The sequence below is a fragment of the Pteropus medius genome, unplaced genomic scaffold (genome assembly GCF_902729225.1).
Source record: "Pteropus medius unplaced genomic scaffold, Ma_sr-lr_union100, whole genome shotgun sequence".
In the NCBI taxonomy this organism is placed as follows: Eukaryota; Metazoa; Chordata; class Mammalia; order Chiroptera; family Pteropodidae; genus Pteropus; species Pteropus medius.
The window spans coordinates 5,911,595-5,936,505 of NW_024349797.1; the positions used below are offsets into that span (position 1 = coordinate 5,911,595).

Sequence of the window (24,911 nt, forward strand, 5' to 3'; positions counted from 1 at the left end):
CATTTCCTAGCATTGTCTTCTGTATATAGTAGTTGCTCAATAAGTGCTCAGTGGATGAATAACAATGTACCTGTCTCTCTTCCCCAGAAGATGCTAAATTTTTCAGGGAAGACATCTTGTTGTAAAAATTAGATAACTTTTAGGGCAATGAATTATACATATTTATGCTTTGTTTAATTCTCGTGTTTAATTTTTGCTCTTATTTGAACTCATTTGAACTTCAGCTATGGTGGGTTTTGGGAGTCAGGTAGCTTCTCTATATTATATAAGCATATATCTGATAAAGCTATGGGATCAAAAACCTGATAGCTAAGGTTAACTGGTGATTTAAACTTCAGAGACTGAGTGACTACACTTAAAACTAGGAGTGGATTACTAGTATTGATATGTCTGGAGAATTTTCCATCCTTATTTGATTCTTCCTCCCCAAACCTGAGGAGTCTACTTATGGCAAACCTCAAAGTATAGAGGCCTTGCCCTGAGGGATCATTGCAAGTCAAACTCTAACAGGGGCTGGGGAATCAGCAGAGGGAGAGTGTATTAATTTCCTGTGGCTTCTGTAACAAAATACCACAAATCTGTTGGCTTAAAACAACAGAAATTTATTATCTCACAGTTCTGGAGGTCAGAAATCTGAAATAAGTTTCATTTGCTGAAATTAAAACGTAGGCAAAGCCATGCTTCCTCTGGAGGTTGTAGGAGAATCTGTTCCTTGCCTCTTCCTGCTTCTGGTAGCTGCTGACATTCCTTGGCTTGTGGCTGCATCCCTCCAATCTCTGCCTCCACCTTCACATTGCTTTCTCTGAGTATGTGTCTAATCAACTTTGGCCTCCTCCTTCCAAGGATACAGGTGATTGCATTTAGGGCCCACCTGGATAATACAGACTACTCTCTGAGCTCCAATGCTTTAACTTAATCACATTTGCAAAAACTCTTTTAAAATAAGGTAACATTTATAGGCTCCTGATATCTTTGTGGAACATTATTCAGCCTATTGTAGAGACTGATGTCTTTCCACCTTTGCTGACTCAAAGTGCTTAGTCTTCTAGGAAGATATGCCTAGATATGCCTCATTAGTAAGAAGCTTCCAAACTTATGGCCCATTTAAAAGAAGCCAGGAGCCGCTGTCAGGAAGGGGCTAATTTAGGTCAGTCTTATGTCACTGGATAGATGGGTATGGTCACATTTCCAGCTCTCATTATGAGAATAAACAGTTAATACTTATCGAGAAGCTAATTAAATAACCAGGAGAGCTAGTTGGAGTTCTGAGCAAGTCAGCAGTGGCAACCAGTTCCTGTTGTCTGGCCCTGTTTTGTGTGGTTCTTGTTCCAGTTCAGGTGTGCTCAGCTGGTCTGACGCTCTTCTGTGTCCAGCAGTAACTTTTGCCATCTGTTTCATCAGGAGGGTCACAAAAGATACAGGTGGTCACTGGAGGGGAGTTCAGGTGGGATCAAGAGAGAAGAAGGGTTCTGTAGCAGGCCACCCGTGCAAGGCCTGAGCATAGAATTCACCAGATTTTGAATTAGGGAAGAACTTTAGTACTTGAGCTTGGGACGCAGACACTTGCTGGCTCCTCTCCACCTCTGTTACATCTCTCTCCTATAGCCTAAGGAAAGCATGGGCCCCTGGAGACATCTGAGAGGCTTTCGCGGGTGCTCCTGAACATGGTTCCTTCAGTGTGCACGTTCTGTAATCTGCTAGCCTAAGACACAGGCAGGAGAGACTAACTTTTTTAGTGATTCTTTTATAATCCGGGTAGCTGGGGAAGCTAGATTTAAGGGGGTGATCTAAAGGAAACCTCAGTTTTTTTTTTTCTGCTGTATAAAAGCAGGATAGTAATAGCTATTGATTGCACAGGATCTCAGGTGAGATCCTACCTGCATTTCATTCTGGCTCTATTATATAATAGCTGTGTGATTTTATGCAGATATTAAAATCTCTGATTCCTAGTTTACTCTTCTGTAAAATGACGATAATAGTACCCAACACTTACTATGCCAGGAGCTGTTCCAAGCAATTTGCAAGTAGACTTAATCTACTAATCCCCACACCAACCTTATGAGTTAAGTACTGTTAATATCCCACTTCAAAGATGAGAAAACTGAGGTACAGAGGTTAAGTAACCTGTCTGGGTTACACAGTAACAAGTAGCAAAGCAAGAATTTTAACCCAGATATTTTGACTGCAAATGTCTCAAAAACCCTAGTTTATACTGCCTCTCAACCCTCAGGCTGTTGTAAGTGTAAAATAGGGTGTCTATCCACCCCAGGTGGCCTTGGAAAGTTCTGGGTGGCATCTGTTGTCCAGGTAAACTACTAATAGTTCTCTCTTTTACTCTCAAAAGTTGGTATTAGATGGAACAAATCTAGCTATCCTTCATTATCTACCGTAGTGTCATGTCTCAGTTTGGATATTTGTCACATGAGGATTAAATAATTATATATTTAATACTAAGAACAATGCCTGGCCTACCCCAAACCTTCCTTTAAGGTCAGCTATTGCTACTTCTACCGTCACCACGACCACTGCCGCCCACGATCATCCCAAGTCTGGGAGGCTCGGAGCTAGGGGTTAATTCAGGTTCTGGAAATATGTCTCATGGGAGCCACCATTCCTTGTTCTCACAGCCTCGTAGACATTGCTCATCGGTGACTGCACAGCAGTCTTTCCTTCTTTGTGTCCTGGGCAGCTACTCTTAATTGATCAAATTGGACATGTGAAATTCAAAGTATTTCCCATACCTAGTTTCATTAAGTCAAAGCACCCAAGATCTCAGTGCATGGAGAATCTGAATTTAAGCTGAGCTTGTGGGTTTCTCCATTTATATTGAAACTTATGTGATTCCTAAAAATGATAATGAATTTTGGACCTCTCTAGGCTCACTATATCCCTTTCCTACCATACTCCTCTCTGCCTATTTCTCTATCATTTCTACCTCTAAAAGAATTTTAATTCATAATAATTTTCTGTTCCATGCACATAATTTGATAAAAGGTCATCAAAATACTATAGGAATGGACATGCTATAAATAAGGAGAAGTAAGTCATAGTGGGAATTATAGTTACACCTAAGATCCACGATTTAGAAAAGCCATCTTTAAATGTGATTTGTGTAACTGGTAGTGAAATTCATTTCACGTTGGTTTTGCATGGCATAAGGGACATCTAGTGGTTATCTAGGTCTCTGCAGATTTACTAAAAGTAGTGTAAAGTCATAGGTGTAAGTATTGGGGCTAAGTACCATCACCCTGAAAGGGAGCCCCCCCAAAAGAGAGTGGCCTCATTTGTTGCATTACCTTTATTTTGAAGTTAACAAAGGATAAAGAAACATGTTCAGAAAAAAATTATTTGAGTCTTAGCATTTTTATCGACGTTATTGTCAGTTCAAACCTCTTCTTATTTGCTGTTTTTTGCACCAGGTTGGAAATGATGCTGTTATCAGGTACCTGCCAGCCTGGCATATACTACTTATCACTTCCTCTGCCTCTTCTGCTGATTGCAGAGGGGCTCTTTGGACCACTTTGAAAAGCCATCTGATTGGAGCCTTTATTAGGCTAAGAAGCAGAGCTAGCTGCTTAGCAGGCCAGGCAAGAGCTAGTCTGTAATTGCTTCTGACAGGCAGAGCTCCTTTGGAAGTTGCTTGGCCATCAGGAAACCATACAGCTCTGGTCCACGTGTACTTTGTATAAATGATTAAGCTTCACGTTTTAAGAGGATGAACTGCAAAGACCCTGGGTGAACTTGGCCTTCTTAGCTCGAGTCCTCAAGACACTTGCCCGTTGGTCAGCACCTTTTTGTAGAATATGTCACTATCCATGGTCCTGAATCCACTGCTCTTGTCTTCTGGGCTGTGTAGACTACTTGATTTCCTTATATGTCACTCTTGTTTCCAGCCAACCATGTTAGACTTCTTGAGAGTTCTGTTTCATTGAATCATTTTGTAGTATTTTCCTCCATTCTTCTGCCTTTGGGACTCTCATATAATTTTTTTTCTCCAAGAGCTATTTGACATTCCTATTGAAATCTCTCTTCTTTCAGAGTAGTTGGTAGCAGCCAGAAGTTGGTAGCTAAGGCCAACAGCTTAATTGTTGGGGGGTCATTCTTGCTTTTTGACTCTGAGTACAGGTGATAAAGGTTCCGAAATACTGTTTCAAAATCTCCATGTGTTTTATATGGCAGTCCAAGCTACATTGTCATAAAGAAGTATATAGTAGTCCCTTAGCATACTCCAGAGTGGGAGGTGGTGTTGGTATTGAGCTTTGTCAGCCAACCTTTTAGAGTATCCTAGAATTTGTGCTTGTTTTTTTTTGCTTCTTCTTCTGTTAGTGTTCTGCCAAGACACAAACTAATGACAACTGCCACTCTGGGATGCAAAATTTCCATATTGACACCCTTAAAATACAAACACATTTCCTAAGCGTGTACACTAGGGGAAAACTCAACTAAATGTTCAGTGATTCTATCAAATTCTTTTTAACTGTCTGTGATACTTTTGCTTTCTAACTTCTCATATCGTTACTTATTGTCAAGTGGAATGAATATAGAAGCTACTTTTTGCATTATAGTCCTCACTGACTTAGAGGCATCAGAAAGTAGCCTTTGTCATCTTCCTTGCCCTTCTTCCTTCCCTCTCTTCCATGTCCTCTTACAAACATGTATTGACTTTGTGTTAGACACTGGAATAGGCACTTAGAGACACAGAGAAAAAAAGTCACAATTTCCTTCACTTGAGAAGCTCTCGGTCTGTTGGGGGAGACAGACAATTACAGCACAAAATGATAATTTCTATGACATCAGTTAGAATATGGAGCCATGGGAGGAGAGGGGAGGAAATGAGCTGTGGGTGGGAGTAGAAAAAGCAAGAATGTTGCTGAAGGCTTTCCATACCTGAATTGTGCCTCAAATGGTGAGCAGTAGTCATTCAGTTAAATAATTCAGATACGGCTTATCCTGGGGATGGTTTATTGGAAGAATCCAGAACTTTGGCAAGTCTATTGATGATGAGGTAGAGACTAGATCAGGAAGAGTCTTTTATATAATGCTTAAAAGTTTGTGTTTGATTCTGAAGTAGATAAAGAACCATTGAAGGATTTTAAGCAGGGAATGACATGTTATCCCCAGGGAAAACAGTGAGATGATTAAAGTCATTTCTAGTCTTTGGAATAAAAATAACAGTAGATACCTAGTGATTCAGGAAGGCACCTTTTAAATTTTGTCACCTTTCTAATCAAACTGCTAAAGGCTTCCTTTCTACTCTAATGGTTCCTTTTTTCCCCAATTGCATAATGTCTGTATTTTTAGAACTTTTCATAGTCAGGTACCACCTACTCATCTGATCTTAGTTCCTCTGCTTTGTGACATGTAACTTTCACTCTAGTCAGGTTGGTGTCCTCATCAGATATTCTAAAACAGAAGGAAATTTAGGTGTTCGCTGGGCAGGTCTGTTTAGTACATAAGTAAATGCAAGAAGTTAGAGTGTGTATTTATTGAGCCCCTACTATGTGACAGGCATTTTGCTACACACTGGAGATACATTGGTTGCCATATCCAAAACTCTGTGTTCACAGACTAGAGGGCCATAAGTGCCTATTCCAGTGTGTGACACAAAGTCAGTACATGTTTGTAAGAGGATGTGCAAGAGTAGGAAGGAAGAAGGGCAAGGAAGATGACAAAGACAAAGACTAGCTTACAGACTAGAGAACCATAATAGTGCCATTCTTGGAAAGTAGAGGGAAGAGAGGGCGAGAAATACCATCTGAGTCAAGTTTCTGATCATGGGCCTTTGTGCATTCACTAACTGGAGTGACAAATACATCTCACTTCATTTCTGGTATAAAATATATCCCCCCTTTAAGCACCCTCCAACATTTTCTAAGTGTATTGGTGGCAGAGGTTATACCTTATGTTCCTTTAGTGGTCTAAAACTAAAGGTTATTTAACATATTTACGTGAATTTTTGTTTCCAATATTCTAATATAGCTAGTCAATTTACATTAAGTTGACTTTTGTGTTAGAGGATAACAAGGTTCACCTCCAGGCCCATCTCTTAGTAACTGGTGGTAATTTTCTTGAGTGCTGCCTGGAGAAGAATTCTGAAGCTCTATCTGGGTTTAATGGGAAATAGAGTAGAATAGAATGACTCCAATTAACAGTAAATGCCATCTGCCAGGAAGGAAGAGTAGAAACACATATTTGCCAACATGGCTCTAAGAGATTGGAGAGTTTGCTATCCAGGAGTGGCCAGAAGGATCATCTGGCAAACTTCTCTAGTTCATGGTTTTTTTGTTTTGTTTTGTTTTGTTTTGTTTTTTTCACTATCTATTGACAAGTCCTGTCTTGGAGAGCTATGGCCTACATGTGCAAGTTCACATCTTATTTCTTTGCCTGGGTCTGTCTATGTCAAGTCTGTGGTCTAGCTAGGCCAAGTTCTTGCTGCATGAATTTAGTAGAAGTCTAGTAGACTCTGTGAGGATGATAAAGCCTGCATCAGCAAATCATATTTCTTGTGATAGACTGAGCCTTTATAGTATCCTAAATACCCTACAAACTTGACTAGCTGAAATTTTTTTCTGTGGGATATAGGAACATATGGCCACCTGTCCATCATCAGCTTTTTTTTAACTGCATAAACATCCTAATAAATTTCTTCTTGAGAATAAAAATGAGACCTTCACTGTAATTATGCCCAGAATTAGAAATCTTTCTCAACTTCTTACTTTTTATAACTGAGAATAAACCTATCTGATTATATCCCTCTCAGAAAGACTCCATCAGACAAATAAATATTTGTCTAAGTCTTAAGTGCAAGTGGTAATGACCTGTGTTATTAGCAAGGCTGTTGGGCTGGCACATATGGACGTTTGATTTATGGGGGCAGAGTAACTGGTTCACAGCATGTGCCCTCCCCCTCTCCCTCTCACACCCTCCACTCCTTCCCTACCCCCAGCTCCCTCCTGCCCCTCCTCCCCCCCTTTTCCCCCAATGTCTGCATGTTCCAGGTACTGGATGCTTTCTTCAAAATGAGGAAGGGACTGAGGACTTTGCTGGTTCAACATCAACTCGCCTGGATTTTTTCATGTTACTCCAGTTTCCTTTATGTCTCTTTATAGACTAGAGGTCTATAATAGTGTCATTAGAAGGAGCCAAATGTGGACGTGGTTCTATTAATGTAGTGGTTAGCATGTTTGCTTTACACGCAGAAGGTCCTGGGTTCGCGCCACCGTGGAGCCATGGTCCATAGTCTGCGGCCATGCCACCCTGAACAAGCCTGATGTTTGATCTCGGAAGCTAAGCAGGGTCAGGCCTGGTTAGTACTTGGATGGGAAACCACCTAAGAAGAGCAGATGCTGTAGGCATAAATAATAATTTTTAAAAAAAAGGAGCTAAATAGAAGCTGCATCATTTTCTTGGCCACCATTTCACAAATGGAACCATAGATAAGAGATTATCAACTGGTGGTCCCTGGTGAGTTCCACCTACCAGATATGTTATATTAGACCCACAACATATTAGATCACACATTTAAAAATTTTAATTAGCTGCCAACATTCTACTACTTGTTTCAACTTTATCTGGAGTCTTTTTGACCTTTATTTCAAGCCTTAGAATGTAGACATTTTTTGGCTCCTGCCTTGCACATCTGAAACTCAGTTCCCATTTTCTGTCTCTGGTGCTTAGTTTTTATTTTTGGGGGATCCTGATCATTGTTAACAGAATATAAAGCATGAAAATGGTGGTATGCATGGAATGTAGCAGTGGGGACTTGGGGCCCCAGGTTGGATGTCAGCTGCAGCTCAGCAGGCAGTTAGTTTATTAATCCCTGTTAGCAAGACTATAGATGCAGATGTGGCTCCGGCTATGCCAAATATTAGGTTCTTCTGACTTTGGAAGCTAAGAGGACCATCTGCTGCCACATTTGTGCTTGGACTTCACTGTTGGAGTTTGGTCAGTGGTACACTGTGATAGAAAATGATGTTAATGATAATGAATCCTAAATCTGTGCAGATGTATGGTGTGTGTGTGTGAGTGTGTGAGTGTGTGTGTGAGAGAGAGAGAGACAGAGACAGAGACAGACACACACACAAAGAACAGGGCAAAACTAGCATTAGGCATTTATATATATTATAAATGCCACATTAAGCAATTATACATATACAATTTAAAAATTTTTTATTTCAGAGTTTGTTAAATCCAGAGTCTGTCACTAGTTCCAGGCCTGTCTCTTGAGTTGTGATAGGCTTACAACTTATCCTCAGAAAGAATCTTTTCTTCCTAATGATTCAATGCCAGGCTAAACTGCCTGTTGATTTAGTTCTGGCTTTTCACAGAAAATAACAAAATTATAATGATAACTAGCATTTATTGAGTACTTAGGGAGGGCCAGAACTGTGTAAAGTACTTCTGGATTTGATAGTATCATCTCATTTATTTCTTACAACCTTGTGAAGTGAGACTTGTTATTTACATTCTATAGTTGAAGAACCTGAGTCTGAGACAAGTTAAATATTTTGTCCAAGGTCACATAGCTGGCAAGGGTGAAGCTGGACTCAAACCCTGGCTGGTGAGACTGCAGAGGCCACGTTCTTACCTGGTATTGCCATTTGAGTCCAACAACTAAGTAAATGAAGATATAAGCATTTTTTGAGCAGCAGGATAGCTAGGTGCTATTTCAGATTTTAAAAGCTGTAATGCATACTTTTTGCTGATAAAGTGTTTGAAGTCTGTTGAGAAGACAAGACCTGTGCTTATTCAGAGACAGCAAGGTTGAGGATTGTGAGTGACAAATCAGTGGAGCCAACAGTTCCTACGAGGGGAAATTACAGCAGACCAGAGTCATCAGTTGCCTGCAGGACAGAGGGGAAGTGGGGGAGAGAAAGTAGGATGTGTGATTCTGTGGCAACCCCAGAAGCATGATTCTTTCACAGTACTTCTTATTTATTTACTCTAAGTAGAAATGTTACACAATAATAAGATTAGTCCAAAAGTTTATCTAGAAGCTACACCATCCTGGAGCTGCAGAGAAAAAGCTCATTTCATTATTATCTATTGTCAGAGGATTAAATTTGGGTGACAGAGAAATCTGTCTTTGTCTTTTACTTGTTGTATATGAACTGCTCCAAACATAGGTATAAATTTGAAAAGCTTTATTGGGATTTATAGTCGACATTGTTCCACATCAAAGCACCCTGACACTGGCTTCTCACGGTTCTGTTTTGTCTAACCTATACACTTGAGAGGCTGTCCCCTGGCGTCCTGACCTTCAAACATCCTCCACTGACCTGGATCGGAGCAGAGGTGCTCAGTCATGAAGTCATGGACCTATAAATTATGGTCTTGTAAGTTGACCTGGTTGTTTTTATTGAAATTGTCCTATGTGTAGACCCACAGAGAATTAAAGGTGCTTTAAAAACAAGGGGATAGAAAGGCCAGATGGTAAACCTCCTATTCCTCAACAGGAGAAATTGTACCAAGAAGCCATCTGGGCACTGCAGGGCACATGCCCACACTCCCCCCTTCCCTCTAGTTCCCTCACTGGAGTGCGTAGGGATGTGGCATTTACAACAAAATACATGGAAATATGTTCTCAGAAAACAGAAAACAGAGTGGCCTGGGATGAGATGGATGAGGGCGAAGAGAAATACTTCTGTGAGCTGGGACCGTCTCCCCATTAGATTCACCCTCGTGGACTTGCCATGTAACATGAGCGTCATGGAAGAGTTTAATTGTAAAAAGTACGTCATGTAAATTAGAATAGTCTTTTTTTCCAGTTAGGGCAGGTGGTTTAGGCAATAGGGAAGATAGCTTTGTCACTGGCAGGCAATATCAGGATTCTAAGTTTATCAAATGGCAGGGATCAGCCAGGACCAGAGCAGCCAGATAGGGCCCGGAATGGGTTTGGATATAGATCCCGGTGAAGGGGCACCATTTAAAGAGATTGAGAGGAGAGGACGGCCCTATAGCCTAGGAAACCCGTGGGACAAAGATGTGGAAGCTCTACCACCTGAATTCATTCAGAGGCCTCCGAGGTGACTCTGTGCGGGGAGGAGTAGGCATCTGTGAGAGAGGGACATGCCAGGTGTGATGGTCTTTGAACATCAGGAGAGAGCTGCGTATGGGTTTGTGCATGACAAAGGGGTTTCTGTTTCCTGGGTAGGTATAGGCTACTGCAGAGTCTAGAAGCTGCCATTTCTTGCCCCAGTGCAATCAGAAAGATCTGGGTTCAAGTCCTGGCTATGCCTTTAATGGGCTTTGTGATCTTGTCATACCTATCCTCTCTGAGCCTCATTTCTGTAAAATGGGTCTCATGCCACCTACTTTACATGCTTAACGTAGATGATATACAGTAGTGTTTTTAAAGTGTCTGGCACATCGTAGGCACTCAATAGGTGACAACTATTTTTATTATATTGTTCTTGCTACAATAGCTTGCCTTACTCCTGGTATTGTTTTGTGCTCCTCTGTATTAAAGATTATGGAGGCATACAAGTACAGTTCTGAGAGAGTCTGTCTTAACTCAGAGTTTGTCCTCAACTGTTTTACTGTCTAGCCTTCTGAGCGGGAGATGTGAGTCCAAACAGCAGTTTTTATAAGCTGTGGGTAGAGTAGAAAGACCAGCTTGTCATTCTTTGTGACTCTACTTCTGCCTCCCAGGCTGTGTGACATCTTCTCCCATGGGGAGCCATTTCTACTTTGTCTTTAATTGCTCCTCCTTGGGGTAACTTGTCAGCCAAAGCTGCTTTCCATCACTCGATGCCACATCTCTTTCTAGTTCAGTTGTCAGTTGGGGACTTTGATTTAGTTGAAAGTCTGATTTTACAGAGAACACTGTACCAGATGCTAATTTACCTTGCAAGGAGGTCCAGTAGGGTTTCTTGCCTTCGCATCCTACTCAAGGTGCTGGTACATTTCTACATGGCTGTGGCCATGGCCCTACACTGGGAAGGTGGAGAAGACAAGGGAATGAACAAAATAGAATGCAGAGGTTACCTGAGTCTTAGTAAGAAAGATGTGGAAACTGTATATGTAGACAAGTAATTTCAAGGTCAGAGAGTAGATAGAGAGCTCACCTTCAAAGAGCTTTTGAGAGAAGTCTGGTTATCTTTGGCAGTTTCTGGCCCTTATTCTTCTGTCTGTCTCTCTGGAAATCTGCATTCCAGTTACTCACTTCTGTCCCAGCCTCAGCCGTGTACCCTTCTCACAGAAGACTTCCCCTTCACAGGACTCCGCATCTCTTTAAAAGACTTTCTTTTTTTTTCCTCTCGCCTCCTGTAGGGATGCCTGAACTCTCTTTTCATTTATTGTTCAATGGAGCCAAGCCTCAGTCTGTCCCTTTGGGATGAGGTATTGCTACGCATTAATAATTAACCTTGACAAGGAGCTCCAGTCGTAGGCATTTAACCCAGTGTAGAGGAAGCCAGAGTTCGGTTATGACAGAGAGATCTCATATGCTGGGGCTTAATAGTTGTGGTTAGAAAGGAGAAGCTGTCAGTCATTAAACTTTTATTATTTGTTTTCTGGTTCACTCACTTAAGTGGGTGGCCTAAGGATTCTGCACTGTTTCCCATTTGCTCATGGTCAGTCCAGTAGAGGTATGATGTAAAATTCAGTTTTTGAACTGGGGAGTTGAACATGCGTGACTTTCCACATAACGTTAGAGAGGCTTCAGGGCAGCTGCTCCCAGGACCTCGCTTCTAGTGTTCTCAGTGGTAAAGCATGTGGACTCCGGAGCCCAGCACCTTGGGTTCAAGTGCTGCTCTGTCACTTACCAGCACTGTGGCTGAGGACTGGTTCCCTAACTACTCCCCACGTCCTTTTCTGCATCGGTAAAATGGGGGAATGATGGGGATATTTCAAATGGGTGTTGTCAGAATTAATGAGATAGTAGGTCTTAGATTCTTAGTATTGCGCCTGGTAGTAAGTATTAGTATCATTATTTTCAGTATTATTGACTGTGGTTAGGCCTAAGGACAGGGTCATATCACAGGTGAGGCATTTTCAATGTTTTGTCATTGGTGATATGTTAAAAGGCAGACAGCGCTGTTCGATTCTCTCCTGGTGACAGGGGAGAGAAGGGGAGCAGTTGTACAGCTGGATGTTAGGGATTAAAGGATAGGTACTGGAACAACTCATCCAATTAACTTTTTATCACTGAGATGGATTGTAAGACTTAATTCCACACTTAAGTCTTGTTATTTTACTGAAGATGGAGTTGATAACACAGCCTTCTCTGGGCTGTGAATATGATGAAATCAGATTAACAACAACTACAACCACAGCCCCTCAAAATAGCTTAGAGTTTTACATCTTCGCTCTGTGCTATTCCTAAGTGTTCTACATGTATTAACTCATTTCATTCTTAGAAAATCATTTCCTCTCATGTTCCTATTTTCAGAGGAGAAAACAGACCCAGATAAGTTAAATAACTTTGCCAAGGTCACATAGCTTCTGAGTAGTGAATGTGGGACTTGAACCTAAATCTGGATCCTGACTTAGAATTGGAGTAAGATAATGTACAGGACATAGCAAAGTGATTGGCATAATCAGTGCTTTAATTAGCCTTTCCTTTCCATTTTCTTTCTATTTATTTTATACTTGTGACATTGCTTAGAGATCAGAGGTCCAGGACCTATCTCATATCTCAGGCCAGTGCATTAGAATTCGGGTCTAGTAGCAGCAAAACCTTTTTGAAATTCTAATTTTGGCAAATAAGATTAATCCCTGCTTTTATGTGGATTATACTAGGTTTAGAAAGTCACAATATATATATTTTTTGTTTGTTAGGTTGTTTCATTCTCACACTATATGTATCTGGGTGACACACACAATGTGCAAAGGAACACAGATCTCTTTCCCTGCCAACTCTTAACACTTAATCATTTTCTTTAAGCAACATACCCACACAGTTAAAAAAAAAAAAAAATCAAATACGGTAAGGTACTGTGAAACGTAAGTCTCCCTTGCATCCCTGAATATTAATTTGACAAATCTCCTCTCCAGTGACAATTTTATAGTTTCTTGTGTTTTAAAGATGTTTTATACATTACGAGCATATATACCTGTAACACTTCCCTCCTCCCAAACACACACTTTCTACAGTGATAGCATAATGCATGCTCTGATCTGTTTCTCGCTAATTTCACTTCGTAGTATTACTTGGAGAGCATCCACATCAAAATCGGGGGTACTACTTGGTTTTTAAGGACCATATAATTTTTCATCTTAAGGATGTGCCAATCTATCATTGGTGGTCATTTAGGTCGTTTCAAGCTGGTCTTTTACTGAGAACACTTTAATTAATATCTTCGTACATATATATTTGCCTCTGTGTAACTCAATCTCTCTTGATTTCTACTTGCAAGCTTATGTTGTATAACTTTCTGGCAAAACAAAAATTGGCCAGAAGGAGACAGACAAAAAGAATGGAAATGTAGGAGCTTATTTAGGGCTTGTGTACATCTTAGAGGTCTCTTCAGATGCTTTTTCAAATGCTGTGTCTCATGTTTCTCATAATATTTCAAACTGTTGTATCCTGAAGCCTTGTCTTGGGCCTCTTTCCTGGGTGCCCTGTGAGCAATCGATGGTTACTGTTAGCAGCTTGATTCATGTGGCACTTGTTTGGCTTTTGACAGGTTGTTTATAAGAATAATGACATCCGTCTGGAGCTGTCTCGCCTGGCCCGGATCGGAGATACCAAGATGAAAATCTACGGTGAAGTTGTTTTCAAGTGCGAGAACGTGGCCACGCTGGACCCCATCAACTTTGAGACCCCAGAGGCTTATATCAGCTTGCCCAAATGGAACACCAAACGCATGGGTTCCATCTCCTTTGACTTCCGCACTACTGAGCCCAATGGCCTGATCCTCTTCACCCATGGCAAGCCCCAGGAGAGGAAGGATGCTCGGAGCCAGAAGAACACCAAGGTGGACTTCTTTGCCGTGGAACTCCTCGATGGCAACCTGTACCTGCTGCTTGACATGGGCTCTGGCACCATCAAAGTGAAAGCCACTCAGAAGAAAGCCAACGATGGAGAATGGTACCATGTGGACATTCAGCGAGACGGCAGATCAGGTAGGAAGAGGCGGCGTAGGTCACTGAGACGAGATGGAAGCTTTGGCTTCTCAGTTTGTTTCCCGGCTTTATATTTTTTAACTTTTGCACTCGCATGCTTGTTGATTCTTTTGCTGTTCTCTTTAATGATTGTTGTAAGATTGTTTTTTTTGGAACAAGACACCTGTCTCCTCAATGGCTCAAATTCTGCTCCTCATCTACCCTGTCATTCATTGCACAGTCATCTCGGTGATAGCTCCAAGACCCTGGAGCTAAGGGTGGTTTTTCAAGTAGCATTTCCATAGCTACAAAGCAACTGTCATGTCACTGATGTGATGATTTTTCCTCTCTTTTCTTCTTCTTTTTCTCTTTCTCATCACCATGGGAACCAATTGTGACATCACAGATGCTGCATTATATGGTTACTCTGTAAGATAAGCTTTACTGTGCAAGGGTTTATGCAATAATACACCCTTCGATAATTGGCAAGAGCCATGTTGCAGGGAAAAATTATGACAAGAAAGGAAAAGGAAAATTGATTTTTCCTGAAGTCATATTCAATTTAAAGCCTTTCTTTGGTGTGAAAGCCTATATTTCATTCTTTGCTCAGACCTCAGTAACTCTCCCTTCCTCTTCCTAACCTTTTACATTTGGTTTAAATGGCTTTGTTTGTTTCTGCAGCCGCAGATCAAACAAGCTAGCCCTAGGCAGTACATGGCCACTCTGGAATAGTAACAGAGAGAGGGAGGGAAAAGAAAACCCTACAAATAGTTTGGAGCTTTTGAATGCCTGAGCCGTCTGTTAGTTTTCTTTGTGGACCATGTGGCAATGAAGGTCACATTCTGTGCCATCAGAAAGGACATTTAACCTGGAGTGATAGTTAAAGCATTTGAATTTTACACGTATTTCCCGATTCTCCATTTAGGTAGTATTATACTCAGGAAGGGTCTTGCTGTATTTGCTGTAGTTTTTAAGGATTCACTCTCCGGGTAAACACAAAAAGTCTTTTATTTGGAGATTTTCTTTCTAGGTGAATTTGGACAATAATAGAAAGAAATATGTACCCCTCCCCTCAAAGGCTGTAGCCAGGAATGGCTTTTCTGCATAATTCCAGAGCTAGAGTGATGATGGAGATGAACAGCATTGCCCTTTCAGAGGTGCTGGATGGGTTCTGTGCAGAGGGCAGATGGGTGGCAGATTGCAGCCCTAGATGGCTTGTTGCCCAGTAGGATGCTTTATTGATTGTCTAAGATCTGATCAGATCCAAGAGGCTCCAAATTAAGTGTACTTTTGAGCAAGAATAAAGTTTGTATTTTTTTTAACAGAAAAATACACAAAAATTATTTTTTTTCTGGAGGCTGTATCTTTCTCTTTCTCTCTTAAGTTTAGCCTTAAAATGTCAGCAGGAGTGGAGCCATAAAGCTGTCTCAGAATTATAAAGGGAATGCTCTTGTTGGTTTTTGAGACCATGCATTTGGGTCTCTGAAGGCGGGTAATTTTTGATGGGTTTCGTGATTGACTAACCTAGACCCTGTCACAGCTTAAACGTTACCTACCTGTGTCACAGGCAGGCTAGAACCCATAAAATTGCCATTTATCTCCTTCTGTTTATTCTCAGTGCTAACTGCTTTTTCAAGTAGAGCAGTTATTTTGTTTTGTTAGAACTATCAGTGAACCCAGCTTTGACAGATGTGTTTGGATTTCAGAAGCCTTGAATTTCATACCTGGGAGCTATAACCTTGGCCATTACTTTGAAATACTGATAAATTTGATCAAAACCTATACATGTTTACCAAGTAAACAGATAATTGTCCCGTGAAAACAGTGTAACATAAAATTTTAACATGATCTATTAAACGTCATTTCTTCATGAGGATATTTTGTAGTATGTTATTTTGAGTTATAAACCTATTCTAAAATGAATAGTTATAAAAACATCATTGTACCCGAATGTGGTGCCTCTTTCCTTGCTCATCCTGAAGAGTGTGACTGAGAGGTGATATAGAAATACTTTTGTGATCACTCTCTAGTTGGGAGACTGATTTTTAAGACTTGATAGGTGCATTCAAAACAGTTGTGGTCACACACCCAGCAGACAGATTCCCCTCAGGGTGTAATTCAGGCTCCAGCATTTAAACTGGTTCTGGTACTGTCCTTTTTTGGCAGTAGATGCTCCTCTCCTTAGGTTGGGGATCAAAGAGGGTAGTTCTATAGATATGTCGAGGGTAAAGTGTGTAAGAGAGAGGTTACAAACCAACTCATTTGTGAAATAGTGGACATAGTAGCTCCTATCTGTTTTACGGAAAAAGTCTTCCCAAAAGCATATAAAATACTTAAATCGTGGCCAAGACATTATTACTGTTACGTAGGTTTTTAAAAGATTAAAAACAACAACAAAAAAAGGCAAAGGAGAGATTTCTCGGGGAGAAAACTTCTGGGAAGAGCGCAGGAGAAGAAAGCTGTTGGCTTAATCCTCCCTGAGGTCCTTTATGCTCTTTCTACTCCTCTACCCCTGTGTTGACTTTGTAATTTAGAGTGTAGGTCACATTGTTAATCTCAGCTGATTTCAGTCCTCAGGCCATATCCCCTTCATAGTTTAGAGAATTGAGATTCAGACAGACGTGAAGGCTGGCTGATGGATGATGGTACGACCCAGTTATCTTGGTACCAATTAAACACTTTAAGAATACTAAATAATTTTTACTAAATAATTTCATGGCATGATGTTTATATATCACCTTGATTTTACACTTTAGGAAATTGAGCTGTAAGTGACTCAGGGACCAGCCTTGGGTTATTTTCACCATTGAGGACTAGAATCCTTGTCCCCAAGTTCCCAGGTCATGAACCCAGTCTCTCTCTGACCTTGTATCCTGCTCACGGCCCTTTGCCTTTTCTACCCTAGCCACAGCCCCGCCTCCCGCAGGTTCTTCGTCGGTGTCATTCCCTCTGTCTGGCATGTTCAGACTGCTGGACTCTGCATGGTTGGATCTTTCTCAGCATTCTGGTTTCAGCTCACCTGTCACCTGCTCAGAAAGGCCTTCACTGACTATACACTTTAAAGTGGAACCCGTGGGCTGCTGCCGTGGCACCCGCTTTACTCTCTTCCTGACCCCCGCCATTAGCTAATTTCTCTTGTTGGGTGATGTGTTTAGTTTCCGTCCCTCTGCTCTGGCACATCAGCTCCACGAGAACAGGGATGTGCCTGTCAAGTTTATCTGTGTGTAGAACCATACCAGAGGCAGAGCAGGTGTTCAATACATGTTTGTTAAATAAATGAAGAAACATGTTCCAGTTAAAATTTATCAAAGGCAATGCCCCCAGATGTTCACTGGCGGGCCTGGTAGCCAATGTCAGTGTGGAGGGTATCGGCGCATGGAAGGCTCCATCCTTTGGGGGTGGCGAGCCAGTGGTGAAGACTTAGGTGAGCACTTACAGAGCCCTTACTCTGCCCCAGGCACAGAGTAAGTAGGATTTTACATGTATGAGCTCATTTAATCATCATACCAACCCATGAGGTGGGGACAGTTATTTTCCCATTTTACAAATGAGGAAACTAAGGCCCAGGAAGATGAAGTCTCTTCTTCAAGGTTATAGCTAGTACACGGTAGAGCTGGGATTTAAACACAGGCAGGAACTCAGCCCATATGGTTTGCGACCTCTCAGCCAGAACTTCTAGCTAGAGAAAGGACATCATACTAGGTACTAGGCCACTGGGATGGCCTGTCTCCTGTGGGTCAGGCTGTATTACCTGGCAGAGATGGGAACCACATTACCTGCATTGTCCTTTCCAGCATGTTGCAGCATTTTGTTCCCTTGCTTGCATTTTTCTCTCCTGGTCCAGTGACACTAGTCTCAGAACTCACCTGCTGAGCTCCTTTCATTTGGTTCATCGACTGGCAGCCGCATCTGCAATGCCAGGAAGCTGTTAGCTCACTCTGTTTCTGTTCTCCCATCGCAGGTACCATATCAGTGAACAGCAGGCGCACGCCTTTCACTGCCAGTGGGGAGAGCGAGATCCTGGATCTGGAGGGGGACATGTATCTGGGCGGGCTGCCGGAGAACCGTGCTGGCCTCATCCTGCCCACCGAGCTCTGGACCGCCATGCTCAACTACGGCTATGTGGGCTGCATCCGCGACCTTTTCATCGACGGGCGCAGCAAGAACATCCGGCAGCTGGCGGAGATGCAGAACGCCGCGGGCGTCAAGTCCTCCTGTTCACGGATGAGCGCTAAGCAGTGTGACAGCTACCCCTGCAAGAACAACGCCGTGTGCAAGGACGGCTGGAACCGCTTCATCTGCGACTGTACGGGCACCGGCTACTGGGGAAGAACCTGCGAAAGGGGTAAGTCCGCCCTCGTGCGAGGCATGTTGGGTCCGAGTGTGTGTGACTGCTGCAGCTGTGTCCCTGGACGGACCTCCTGGTGCTTTCTTTGCTACCACAGGTGCTCCCTTTGGACCTACTTGTGCTTTCTTTCTTCTAGAGAAGTGTTTTCTTGGGTTTATTTCTTTCCAGATCGTACCATTTCAAGCTCTGGATACATGGATTTGTTTGACGAGTTGCAGAAAGGGAACATTTAGAATAAACATTACCATGATCATGATACTCTTTTGATTAAGTATCAGACATCTGTTTAGAGAGGGCGAATACATCTCTTTTGAGATTCTGGATGAATTAACCAAATCTCTGTTTTAGTTATTCATTTAACTCATGCTTTTTGGTGCTTTCTGCATGCTAACTCTTGGGTTAGGCTTTAGAAATACAGGGTTGAACAAGACAGACCCAGCCCCGTTCTTGTAGAGCTTGCTCCCTTCTTGAATATTTAGCCATTACTAAGTAATTTTAAAGGTGACACGTTTTATAAGAGGCATATGATATATTCGTTAAGAACATGAACTCTGGGGCCAGACTGGGTGAAAAATCTGTCCATCATGGAGTGATGTGAACCTTATCAAGATAATTAATATCTTTGAGACTTGATTCCCTCATCTGTAAAATGTGAATAATCAGGTACCTTCTTCACAAGATATTGAGGATGACAAAGTGAGTCAATAGGTTCCTGGACTACGGTAAGCATTTAATGAGTACTGGTAATTGTCGCAGTCATAATTATTGTCATCGACTTCATTAAAGGGAAAGTAGAGAGAAGTTTGGGAGGCCTTCCTCTGCAAGGAAGGAATATGCAAGCTGAGGCTCGAAATATGAATAGGGGTTAGATTGGTGAGGAGGCGGGAGAAAGGTGTGTGTCCTAGACAGGAAGGACTGTGTGTATCAAAAGATAGAGGCAAGAGATGGCCATGGCACACTTGAGGAACTGGACAAAGTCTAAAATAGACTGGAGTGTGGAGTACCGTGGGGAGAAGTGTAGGGGAGGTGGCCGGCTAAAGAGCTGGGGAGCAGACACCGGGGGCTGATGGATTGGAACAAGCCAGAATGCTAGAAAGAGCCCCTTTCTATTCACCACTTTAGCATTTTACATTTGCACTGAATTTACAGTTTGGGTAAAGGGCAGAGGTAAAGGTAAACAAAAAGACATCAAGACGAGATTCCAGTCTATAAGCCATATCCAGATTGCAGCCTGGTTTATTGTTTTAGGTGCCAAGCATACAGAATCAAGCTGGCGATCCATGGGTTGAAAGTCTCTATTTTATAGAAAAGAATGATCTGCATAGTTATCAAGTGTTTCCCGAGGACATAGCTTTAGGGCTTTGAGGATACTGCATCTGTAATAGGTAGCTCCTGTCCTCAGAAAGCTTATCATTTATTTAGCTGAGGAGTCGAGACATCTATACAAAAAGCAGTAATAAATAATACAAAGCAGTAGCATGGGCTCCATAGCTGGACCAAACTAGGAAGACATGGAGATTCAGAGAAAAGACTGTTTTGAGGAGGGACCTGTAGGGTCTCATTCCTAGAGACTGCCAGTGGCCAGAATTGTCCAAGTATCATAAGTCTGGTGATGAGGACATATCCTGGAACAGGAACTAGATGACCAGTCAAAATGTTTTCAAAGAGTGGTTTTTGTGTGGTCATCTATATTACTAGTTGTGTTTCAAAAGAACTGCAAATGTACCTTCTGTTGGACCAAAAACAAGATACAGGTCTTTGGAGTGCAGGAGAAAGAGCCTTCTTGGGTCTAATGGAATTTAAATTCAGGTTCATTGAATTTTCAGAGTAGCAACAACCAGAATATGAGCTAAGATGAGGAGGCAGCAATCTGGAATGGAAATGGGCTACATGGGGCTGACCAGTCTGTCAGACTCCTGGACTTGACAAACCTTTTTGTAAGGTAGACTACCCTGTTGCTAGTTGGGGAGAGAGAAAGGTCATTGGACCTCTGAGATGCATGAGACAGTTTGGGTATTGCTAGGGTATTGCAGGTCTTCCACCGTCTATGAAGGTAGTATAAGAAATGAAGGTCACTTTAGACATCTCACTTCTTCCTCTAGGGTCTCTTCCTAACCCAGGGGCCTTATGGTTGCCGAAGACGGGCAGCAGTGACTGTAGACATCTGTGTAAGTTGTCTCTGCATTCACCTATTCCAAGGGCAGATCAATGAGAGTTGGTCCAAGATCTGCTAAGTACAGTGAAAGTCACTGCACCTTTTACATTGTCACTTTTGACTAGTCATTAAAAGGCAGCTGATTGGGGATATATGGGGGACAATTATTCTTGGTACAGTGCAGCCAAGAGTCATCCATTCTGGCCAAATGGGAAGGAGCCTAGCAAATTTAAGACATTTGATCTATACATCGCTCAAATTCCAGACGGTTCAACTGATTGTTTTGTTCCCCCACTAATTGTTTTTTGGCCCCGCATTGTTCCTGACAACATGTTCAGAATGAATCAGTGGAGTGTAAAAATAATAAAACTCCACTCTTCTAGCAAAGAAAATAGAGCTTCCCAATGACATTGTTTTTCTTTATTAAACCTGATTCCTCAGGGGGGATGCTTTTGAGTAGCTTTTATTCATTTTTCACACATGCAACAGACATTTATTGAAACCCTAGTATGTTCCAGGCAGTGTATTAGATATAGGAGTTGCAAAAAAAACTGACACAGCCCCCGATTTTGATCAAGGAGTGTATATTCCTTCCAGCGAACAAAGGGAAATGTGGGAAAAGTGATAACATGTGGCGGACGTCGTGCTGGAGGTCTGTAGGGGAACGGTGGGGCGCAGAAGGGAGAAGCCATGCCTGTAGGGGAGAAGTGATGGTCGGGTAAAGGAGGCCCAAGGCTTCTTGGGTTTTTTGGTCTCCTATTTCTAACAAAATGATGACCTCTCACTACCTGTCACCCTCAGTGTTCACTATAGGCGCTTCTAAGAGTGGTGAAGGAAAAGTCTTTAAGATTGTTTGGATGGGAGCATGATCCCCTTTGGATCAAGGAATGCTGCCCCACCTGCCGTAACACCATCAACCTGGTCACTCAGTTTATCATTCTCTCTTAATTTTCTTCTAGAAGGATTAACCCTGAGTCTAGAATACATCATTTGCAGTAAATGTGATGTCTAAGACAGTTCCTAAGGCAGCATGTCCCATCTAGCCCAAACCGAGTCCTATACTTGGGCTTCATAGTGGGATCAGTCCCTTGATATTGCTAGCCCATATCAGGAACAGTAGTGACAGAAAGAGGCACTTGTTTATATAAAATGGAGAAAGCATAGGTAGGATGCTGAAAACTGATATTCAGAGAAGAAGCAGAGTTGGGGATGGCCCAGATCAGACAATAGATCAAAATAGCCCAAGAACTCAAACAAAGTGAGCAAGCAGATTAGTCGAACAGGCAACTCCCAGATCAAAGTTGTCAGCCCAAGACAAGGGAGTAAAGTTAGGGAACTAGGAAATATATGAGTATATGAGACTAAGGTTAATTTTCATGAGTATCTTTCTCTTAGAGTAAAAATGGATGACTCTTGCTCATACTCTGAAAAGAGTGCTTCTACTGCCTGTGAAGATGAGCAGCTCTAAATCTTGACATATGACAATTGGCTTGATGTCGTATTTAGATTTTTCAGCATGATCTGATACTATTCTAAGAAGATGTAGCTATATCTACCCATCCCAGTTGTTCAGTTGTAGCTATTTTGGTTTGTTATTCATAGTGAAGTGGGAGACGTCTCCATGACCTAAAAAGCAAAGGCCTGTTTTAGCCACTTAATGCCAGTCAGTTTAGTTGAAATGCTTTAATCTTCTGGAAGTCCACCTGTCATCCTGTGAAGTCCTCTTGTACGGAGGAAGCATTCTAGCTTGTCTCTCTAAAGAAGATGTGATCAATTGACCTGGGACAGCATAGGCATCTTCTTGCCAGTATAGCCAGCTGTTTAATTCACTTGGTGGGAGCCATTTGTCAGTAGGCAAGGATATGGATTTGATTTATTTGTGGACCATCAAGCTTCAGTTTGAGGCCACTGCAGATTCTACCCTCTTCCCTGGATGGTTTTTTTCTGAATGTTTGCCATATATTTAGCAAGAAAGAAAATAAGACTCAGTGAAAGTCCATCCTATGATGAGAAAAATAATCTATAGTGCCACACTTAGAGTCAGGATGGCCTAGTGGTTAGTGGCATGAATTTTAGAGTCAGATGGAGCTTGATTTCTGTGTTTCTTCTGTCACTCACTAGCTAGGTGATTTATAACAAATTTCTTTCTTAATTCTGCCAAGTCTCAGTTTCCTTATCTGTAAAATGGGTACATTAATAAATACTTACTAAGTACAGTTTTCTTGGTTGCAAGCTACCAAACGGACTGTGAGTAACAGAGTCAAGGAAGAGATTCGCTGCATAATTACCTAGAGAGGTATCAGTCGAATGAAGATCTCACTAACTACATCTTACAAAAGGAAGCAGAGCACCTCTGGGGGCCCCGAGGTACTGTGATTGAAGTGATTCATCTCTCTTGAACTGCAGGTTCTGAATTTTTCCACTAACAACTTTTCTCATTTTCAAAAAAGAGAACTTCATTGCCCTAATTTTTTTTTTGTCTGTCTCTTCACCAGTGAGCTCTGTCCAGGTGGGCAGTCACCTAGAATGGATATGAATGATCATCCATACGTGTGATCATTTCTATATATATAAAATCTTACTGTACTTTTTCCTTAGTGCTCTTTCATGGGTAACCTCAGGGTACCCTGACCCATAAGGCCATGTCTTATTATAGATGTCCAACCACGTGGACATATTTCTGTCTGATAAAAGAAAATATTTCCTGGGATTGTAGAAAGTAGATGCCTTTGATGATATTAGTTTGCAGAACCAAGAAAATATGATGGAGGGGGTAAATCTGCTCTTCTCTCTGGTTCCTGGGATTTCATTCATCTGACACAAGCACCAGCTGAAAACCAAGAGCGAAAGATATTTTGAGTTCTCTCAAATGACTCTTATTCCAATAGGAAAAGAGGGCAGGCAGCAGCTGCTCCCCTGCTTCCAGCTCAGGGACTTCCCTTTCAGCCAGCCCCTCTGATGGCTGCGGTGTGCCCCTGGAGCAGCAGCAGCAGCACGTTCTGCCTGGGAGGAGTGAGATACTGCCTACAGATGAGGCTGAAGGCAACATTTGGATTCCACATGGAAATCATGACATCAGAAAATAGTAGACTTGGTAGATACCATTGATGTTATCTGTACCTAATCCTTGTTTCAGTAGTAGGTGAGGAACCGGAAGCCCTAAGAAGTAAACATGACTTTAACTTAGAGTAACTGTAGAATGATTAACAGTCATGATTCCTGACTCCTAATCCATTGCACTTTCCGTTACACTGAACACACTTTCCTCTTATGCTGTAAGGTCCTACCGTAAGAGGTTCTACTGTAAAGCCATTGAGGGAAAAACAGTGCATATCTTTGTTTCCCCACAGTCTCTAATACTGTGCTATATACATGCTATGTAATTATTAAGCATTGGAAGGGCCCAGGCCTCTGTCCTGAGTCTTCTCTTGGCCTGTATATGCCTTTTGGTAACCTCATCCATTGCCATGGTGTCAGAGACCTCTACATGTCAGTGACTCTCAAGTAAGATCTGCAGCCTGTAACTCTCTCTGGAATCCCAGATTTCTATATCCACTTGTCTATTTGACATCTGTATTTGGATATCTGATAGGTATCTTAATCACAACATTGAAAAACAGAAATCTTGAGCTGTTGTTCTTCCCTGCCTTAAACGTTTTTTTGCTTTTAATGTTCCCCATCTCAGTAAATGGCATTACTAACATCCTTGGGATTTTCCTTGATTTTTCTCCCATCTCATTCAGTCTGTCTCATTCATCTGTCAGCTCTTCATCTAAACCCATCCTATATCTGTTCACTTCCCTCCCTTTCTACCACCATTATCAATCTACACTAATCTCTTTTTTGGACAATTGGATAGCATGTCCTATGATTATGAAAAGCTGAAGTTCATTTTGTGCCTTTCTTAGAGTATTAAAGTTAGATTATTAAAATATCTATGTACTCAACACATTAATTAGCTTTAGTTTTTATGGCTTTTGGTCCCCCAAATTATAGGAAATGAAGCTCTGATAATTCTTTGGAATTAATGTCAACATTGACTTAGCAATTCCATAAATGAGTATCTAGCTCTTCTCTGTACCAGGCTTGGTGAGCTAAGCTGGGAGGATATGCATTTGTGGAAGTCGTGGTTTCAGGTCTTCCATGAACTCACACTCTAGTGAAGGGGATGGAGATGTAATCTGCAAATTGCAATGCAATCTACTAAGGACAGTGATTCAGGGAGTAATTATAGGAAAGAAAATATAACAATTAGAAAGCAAAATATGTCCAACATGATTTACTACTTTATAACTGGTTCCAGATCCACCGGGGTCTGCTCAGACTGACTCAGTGATATAAGGACAAAAGAAACCCTGGCTT

The 24,911-nt window shown here is 41.7% G+C and overlaps 1 protein-coding gene across 1 annotated transcript in view; it reads left to right on the forward strand.

Moving 5' to 3' along the window:
* The window catches only part of NRXN3 (neurexin 3), a 1,605,778-nt gene that overhangs the window by 634,349 nt on the left and 946,518 nt on the right, over nucleotides 1–24,911 (forward strand). The window contains exons 19-20 of the mRNA XM_039883931.1: nucleotides 13,629–14,067; nucleotides 18,008–18,391. Of these exons, the coding sequence (XP_039739865.1) occupies nucleotides 13,629–14,067; nucleotides 18,008–18,391 (823 nt within the window). The remainder of the gene's footprint in view (nucleotides 1–13,628; nucleotides 14,068–18,007; nucleotides 18,392–24,911) is intronic.